General features: G+C 45.8%; 1 protein-coding gene across 3 annotated transcripts; it reads left to right on the top strand.

The window, feature by feature from the left end:
- The first annotated feature begins 939 nt into the window (after positions 1–939).
- Positions 940–5,299, top strand: SKIDA1 (SKI/DACH domain containing 1). Of its 3 annotated transcripts, none has more exons than XM_058532537.1 (2): positions 940–1,421; positions 2,292–5,299. In XM_058532537.1, exon 2 carries the CDS (start codon positions 2,402–2,404, stop codon positions 5,138–5,140), a length of 2,739 nt encoding a protein of 912 aa, XP_058388520.1. In that variant the 5' UTR covers positions 940–1,421; positions 2,292–2,401; the 3' UTR covers positions 5,141–5,299. The 3 variants fall into 3 exon arrangements, with proteins under 3 accessions (XP_058388520.1, XP_058388519.1, XP_058388521.1); XM_058532536.1 differs by having other exon boundaries at positions 2,289–5,299; XM_058532538.1 differs by lacking the exon at positions 940–1,421 and adding an exon at positions 1,924–2,194.
- The last annotated feature ends 1,702 nt before the right edge of the window (positions 5,300–7,001 follow it).

The raw sequence follows: 7,001 nt of genomic DNA, 5'->3' as shown, positions 1-7,001 counted from the left end.
GGAAGCCAACTCGGTGGATGGTATTAGCTGTGACGAGGCATTGTTCATTGCTGCCTCTCGGTTACGTTTAAAGCCTGAAATATCACGAGATCCATTCAATGATCCTTCTCTCATTCAAGGGACAAAAATGTAATTTGCTGTAGCTCTGATTTCTTGGATGGAAATGCTAGCCTTAGATTTCAAAGGCAAGAACTAGACATCGCGGTTTGTACACACATTGATTAAGTTGAAGAGCGGCGATTACATCTGTGCTGAGTGCAACAGTAGTCCAGGGCTGACTTTTCAAATCCCAACCTCTGAGTTACAGACTCTCTTAAATAGACTTCCTTAATTTCCGGATGCACTTCTTGAAATTCCCAATTCTCTTGAAAATTCCTGGGAAATTACAAGGGAGATGAGGGTGGGGGTGGGGAACTATGGCTGAGATTTCACGCAATCTACCTTTTTGTATGTCTGATTCTTCTGTTTTTATCTCTCGCTCTCTGTTTTTTTCTTTTTGAGCCATACCTGCTTGTGCTTGCCAGACCAGAGAGGGGGAAGCTGGAACTTTTGAATATGAAGGAAGAAATTATTGTACAATTTTTTTCTTGCAGACTCAGAAATATCCGTTTATTCTTTTAACCACACGGATGTGTCTATTTTTGGAGGAACAAGGAAACATATAAATGCCTGGGTTGCATTTATGCTGTAGTTGCAAACACCGAACAGTTAAGAAGATTTTGCCGAATTTTGCAAAGCAGCCAACAAACCGCCTTGGGATCGTGGTAATGCAACTGGGAAGACCCTTGCTCTCATTTGGCGATATTTTGGATATCCTTGAAAACGACACCAAAATATGCCTTAATTTGACTAAGAAGAGGTTAACAATATTGATATTCATCCAAAGTGATTTTTTTTTAAAGCAGATGCTTGGCTTTCATGGAAAAAAATGGAAGTTGTGAAAGATTCATTTAAACTACCAACCAAAAGCATCACAGACCAGTGAAATAGTCTGCATCGTACATCAGCACTTTCTTTTCATCGTTATTACGTAAAACCTCTAGAAGCACCTTGGACGTTTTACATTTTCTTTTCTTTGCTGCAGAAGCAATCCGCTCCCTGGAATTCTGACCTGTCGTGAACAGGACCCTGGCAAAGGCTGTGCTGGGAACTCTAGGACGATCCCGCCTCCAATCCAGCCTGGTTAATTGTGAAAAGTGTACACATTTCTGGCTTATCTATGCTTTGTTATGGGTCTGACGTGAAACTACCTCCTCCCCACCCCACCCCCCAGCAGAGAACCAAAATCCAGTTGAATTGTTACAGTGTTTCGGAGCTGGAGCCTTGAACTGCTTTCTTGGTCAAATAACTTTGTTTCTGGTTATAAAAAGGCATTTCAGGAAAAAAAAAAAAAAAAAGGAAAATCGAGAGAAATTCAAAACGTAAGTCTGTACTGGGGTGGTTGACCGCGCGGGTTTAACTTTGGAGCTCCCAGCCTGTCTCCTTCCCCACTCCCATAAGGGAAATACCAGGCTATTCTGCACATTTTCGCTTAAGCTCCATTCTCCAAAGGAAAAGGGGGTGGGGTATATCTATTTAGGCTTGATAATGTTTTAAAAATGCTTTTCTTTGAAATGATAATAGCTGTAGCGGTAAAGCAAAAAATAGGCAATATTCCTTTAAAGGCGAATATACAGGTTTTTTTTTTTTTTTTTTTTTAAGCGTACACACACTGGTTCAGATGAAGTCTGTGAGTCAGGCTGTTCCTGAGCTCCGATAGTTTAATGGAAAGATTTATATACCGACTGTATTATTTACTTTGGGAGGGGAGGTGGCAGTATAAGGGTATGCTAATTAGTGGGAGATTTTGGGGGGAAGGGGTGGAATATCAATTTTTATTGCATCACCTGTCAGGAGTGTCCAATCAGCGCTGGCTTTAGGGGAATTAATTGATGAAGGTGTCTCCGGACGAGCTCACTTCACTCTGTCATTTTATTTGTAGCTAAAGCAGCGGCGGGAATAGCAGCTGCATTTCTTCTCTCTTTCTCCCTTCACATTCCATTATCATAGTGCTCCAATGGAGAAGGAAGGAATAGAGGGGCCCAGGTACTGATCTGCATCGGGGACTTAGACTAACACACTGGCAGATCAGAAACCGGATGGTTTTTTCCCTCTTTTTTAAAAAAACGAAAACCAAAAAAAAAGCAAGAATCAAGTCAGTGTAATTTCATGTTTTTGTTTTTCCAATAATTTCGCCTAGAGTTTGGCACTCCCTTCGCCGGGAATAACAGTCTTTGTTATTTTATTAGCAGGATGCCTTGAGACACACGCAGCATCTGGTGGAGGATTAACATACATACATGTGTATGTATGCGTCACGTATATATTTACTGCAAATGGTGGGGATCATTTAGTGCCCGAGATGGGAGACCTGAAGTCAGGTTTTGAAGAGGTGGATGGCGTGAGGCTCGGCTACCTCATCATTAAAGGAAAGCAAATGTTTGCCCTCTCCCAAGTCTTCACGGATCTGCTGAAAAACATCCCGAGGACGACCGTGCACAAGCGCATGGATCATCTGAAAGTGAAAAAGCACCACTGCGATCTGGAGGAGTTGCGGAAACTTAAGGCAATCAACAGCATCGCCTTCCACGCCGCCAAATGCACGCTCATCTCCCGGGAAGACGTGGAAGCGCTCTACACCTCCTGCAAAACCGAGCGGGTCCTCAAGACCAAGCGCAGGAGGGTCGGCCGGGACCTGGCCACAAAGGCGCCGCCGCCAGAGCGCGCCGCCGCCGCCGCCGGCCCCCGCCCGGGTTTTTGGAAGGACAAGCACCAACTTTGGCGGGGCCTGAGCGGAGCCGCGCGGCCCCTGCCAATCAGCGCGCAGTCCCCGCGCCCGGGCGCCGCCGCCGCGCGCCCCGCCGCCCATCTACCTCAGATTTTTAGCAAGTACCCGGGCTCGCAGTACCCGGAAATCGTGCGCTCGCCTTGCAAACCCCCTCTAAACTATGAAACTGTCCCGCTCCAGGGAAACTACGTCGCTTTCCACTCGGACCCTGCTTATTTTCGGAGCCTGCTGTGCAGCAAGCACCCGGCCGCCGCCGCCGCCGCCGCTGCCGCCGCTGCCGCCGCCGCCGCCGCCGCCGCCTACTACCAGGCATCGGCGGCCGGGCCCCAGCCCAAGGTGGCGGCGGGCGCGGGGGGCCCGGTGAGCCTGACCTACCGGTGCAGGCGCAAGCGCGGGGGCGCCAAGGACTGCCTGCTCGCGCCCCACGCCGGCGCTCGCCGCCTGCTGCTCCTGCCCAGGTCCTACAAAGCCAAGGCGGCGGCGGCGGCGGCGGCAGCGGCAGCGGCGGCGGCGGCCGCTGGGGCCACTTGCCTGGAGAGGTTTCATCTGGTTAACAGCTTCTGCGCGCCTCCCCACCACCACCACCACCACCACCACCATCACCACCACCACCACCACCACCACCGGGCCCAGCAGCCGCAGCCGAATCACCACCCCCCTCATCACCACCGGCCGCAGCCCCATCTGGGCAGCTTTCCCGAGAGTTGCAGCAGCGACTCCGAGTCCAGCTCCTACTCGGACCATGCAGCCAACGACTCTGATTTTGGCTCCAGTTTGTCCAGCTCCAGCAACTCTGTGTCCTCGGAGGAAGAGGAGGAGGAGGGAGAGGAGGAGGAGGAGGAAGAGGAGGAGGAGGAGGAGGAGGAGGAGGAGGGGGGCAGTGGGGCCTCAGATTCCAGTGAAGTCAGCTCGGAGGAGGAGGACTCGTCCACGGAGTCGGACTCCAGCTCCGGCTCCAGCCAAGTGTCAGTGCAGAGCATCCGTTTCAGGCGCACCAGCTTCTGCAAGCCTCCCAGCGTGCAGGCGCAGGCCAACTTCTTGTACCATCTGGCCTCCGCCGCCGCTGCAACCAAACCCGCTGCTTTCGAGGATGCCGGCAGACTTCCCGACCTCAAGAGTAGTGTCAAAGCGGAGTCGCCGGAGGAGTGGAATCTGCAGAGCTGGGCCCCCAAAGCGTCTCCGGTGTACTGCCCGGCCAGCCTGGGGAGTTGTTTCGCAGAGATAAGGAACGATAGGGTATCTGAGATTACATTCCCACACTCGGAAATTTCCAGTACTGTAAAGAGAACTGACCTGACAATTAACTGCCTGGCGGAGGGGGCCTCTTCACCTAGCCCAAAGACAAACAATGCATTTCCACAACAAAGAATACTCCGAGAGGCTAGGAAATGCCTACAAGCAACTCCTACTCCACACTGTGCAGATAACAACACAATAGCTGCTAGGTTCTTAAATAATGATTCTTCAGGAGCAGCAGCAAATTCAGAGAAAGATTCCAAAATCCCTCATTGTACTGAATTTGCTACGGATTTGCCCTCGTCGCAAACTGATCCTGAGGTGGATGCAGCAACAGCAGCAACTAAAGCCGAGAATCCCTGCACTGACATAGGCGACAAGACATTGCCATTTCTGCACAATATTAAAATCAAAGTAGAAGACAGTAGTGCTAATGAAGAATATGAACCTGACCTTATTGCAAATAAGCTAAAGTGCGAGTGCAATGATACAAAGGGGGAGTTTTACAGTGTGACTGAAAGTAAAGAGGAAGACGCCTTGCTAACCACAGCCAAGGAAGATTTTGCATGCCCTGAAAGAGAAACTCCTTCCTTAAATCCACTGGCTCAGAGTCGGGGCCTTACATGCACTTTAGGTTCTCCAAAACCTGAGGATGGGGAATATAAATTTGGTGCCAGGGTGAGAAAAAATTACCGGACACTAGTACTGGGAAAGCGACCTGTCCTTCAGACACCTCCAGTCAAACCAAATCTGAAATCAGCTAGAAGTCCTCGTCCTACAGGTAAAACCGAGACACATGAAGGAACACTGGATGATTTTACAGTTATAAACAGACGCAAAAAGATAGCCAGCAATGTAGCATCAGCAGTGAAAAGGCCATTTAATTTCATGGCAAATTTTCCTTGTCCACCATCCCTCATTATTGGGAAGGATGGGGATTTGTGGCCGGCATATTCCTTAACCACCACTAAGGATGTCCAACCTCCTCACAAGGCCCATCCGATATGGAAATGGCAGCTGGGCGGTTCTGCAATACCTCTACCACCTAGTCACAAATTCAGGAAATTTAATTCATAAAAGTGTTTTGGAAGATATTTTCTTGAACCATATTACCTTCCTTTTGTTGTAAACTGCACAGGATGGTTTGTACAAGTCCATTAATGTGTTACACCCCTTTTGGAGTCCTGGTTTATCGCATTTTGAAGACAGAAATCGGATTACTTTTTTTTTTCCATTGCGGGTTTTTTTTTTTTTTTTTTGGAGTAGGGTGGGGGCGGGGTGGGAGAAGGGTTGGTTTACATTCCACAGACTACTTCAGGCTAAAGACTCAAGTAAAACTCAGTTATTACGGTAGAGCTGGAACACTTTACTGTTTCAATGCTAATAATGCACCGGTACCTCAATTCAACTGCTACAAATAAATGTCAAAAGGTTGAATAATAAATATTACAATGAGCCATTAAGTTTATGCACTAGATTTCAGACCTGAAGGTGTAACTGTTAATTCAGTGAAAGTTTGTTAGGTTATGTGGTTACACAGCGAGGTAGCGAGAAGTTTCTGTGAGCCCAAAATGTTCTTTTCTAGAGCTCTTGTTTGTGGGGTATCTTTTTCTTTTTCTCCCCTCATTCCCTCTCCAAGAGTAGTTGCACTTAATTTTTTTTTTTTTTTTTTCTTTTTGAGTGGAAAGATTGAGGAGTCCTGATTGAATGCTGGTAAAAACTGCCTCATATATACTGGGTAAAATAAATATGAGATTGTGATTTTTTTTTTTTTTGTAAAGGGTGTGATTTTACTTTTACAGCCACTCCTTGCAATTGGAAAACTCCTTTTTGTCTTCTCACCCAAAGGTTTTAAATAAGGTGACTCTTACTATTGTCCTGCTTACCTGTGGTCTGAACATGACTCCTCAAACTTGCAAAACAATTAAAATATTTCTGTTAATAGCAGGATATTTTATGGTCTGACTCTGCAGAGTGACAAAGCAGTAAATACAACCAAGAAGAGTAAAATAGGTCAGAGTTGTAAGACTACCCTAAATGAAAAATAACAGTTATTTCAGGGCTTTTGATACCAGAACTCAGGCACTTGGATTTTATTACCTTTTACTTTTTCTGCATCTCTCTAAACTTCTGTTTTCAGACCATCCTGTGTATAGAGCAGGAGAGTTTCTACTGCAAGTGACAATCAGAGGTGACTATCTATATTTGCACTTAAAATCAAAGTAGTTCAACATGCAAATGGCTAGGGTCTAGCCCTTGGTAAGGGCCTTGCTGGTGTGCTATGTTGTGATGATGGAAGCAGTAAATCAAAATTATGGAAATTTGCACTGTTGAAAAGCATGCTTTAGCTTTATTTTCAATTAAAAACACTGTTTAAAATTCCTGGTTCCATACATTTCTACTTATTCCAGATTGAAGAACGGTTAACAGGAATGAATGGTTTTGTTGACATTTTCACTTGTAATGTTTTTGCCTGAAAGAAATGCATCTATTGGGTGTAGTGTTTTGTTGTAATACCATGTGATGAGGCCAGTCAGGTTTTGTGCAAAACACTGGTGGATTTCTTCCTAAATAACAACAAAACTTTACAAACTTGTCACAAATCAAGTGTAAAAAGTTTCAGGTTTAAGAAAGCAAAGCAGAGATCAATTGCTATTTTAATGCAAGTTAAATCTAATAATTTTTTGGCCCACCTCCCTTAGTCTGACAAATTATATATCTCAGATCTCTGCCATCTTAAACCTAAGAAGTTGCATCTATAGATCATAAATCATAAAACAAAACAAAACATCAAGGAAATGTTTACTGTGTGAATTTAAGTCCCTATTTCTCATGGAAATTCAGTCTTTTTTTTTTTTCCTTAACCTTTTAATTCCTACTCCCTTTGAAATTTTTCTTTTGTCTATAAATGTTTCAGATAGATCTGGATGGTCTCAGC

The sequence above is a fragment of the Diceros bicornis genome, chromosome 36 (assembly GCF_020826845.1).
Source record: "Diceros bicornis minor isolate mBicDic1 chromosome 36, mDicBic1.mat.cur, whole genome shotgun sequence".
NCBI classification, from domain to species: Eukaryota; Metazoa; Chordata; class Mammalia; order Perissodactyla; family Rhinocerotidae; genus Diceros; species Diceros bicornis.
Note: the sequence above shows the minus strand (reverse complement) of the source record. Positions and strands in the feature narration are given on the sequence as shown.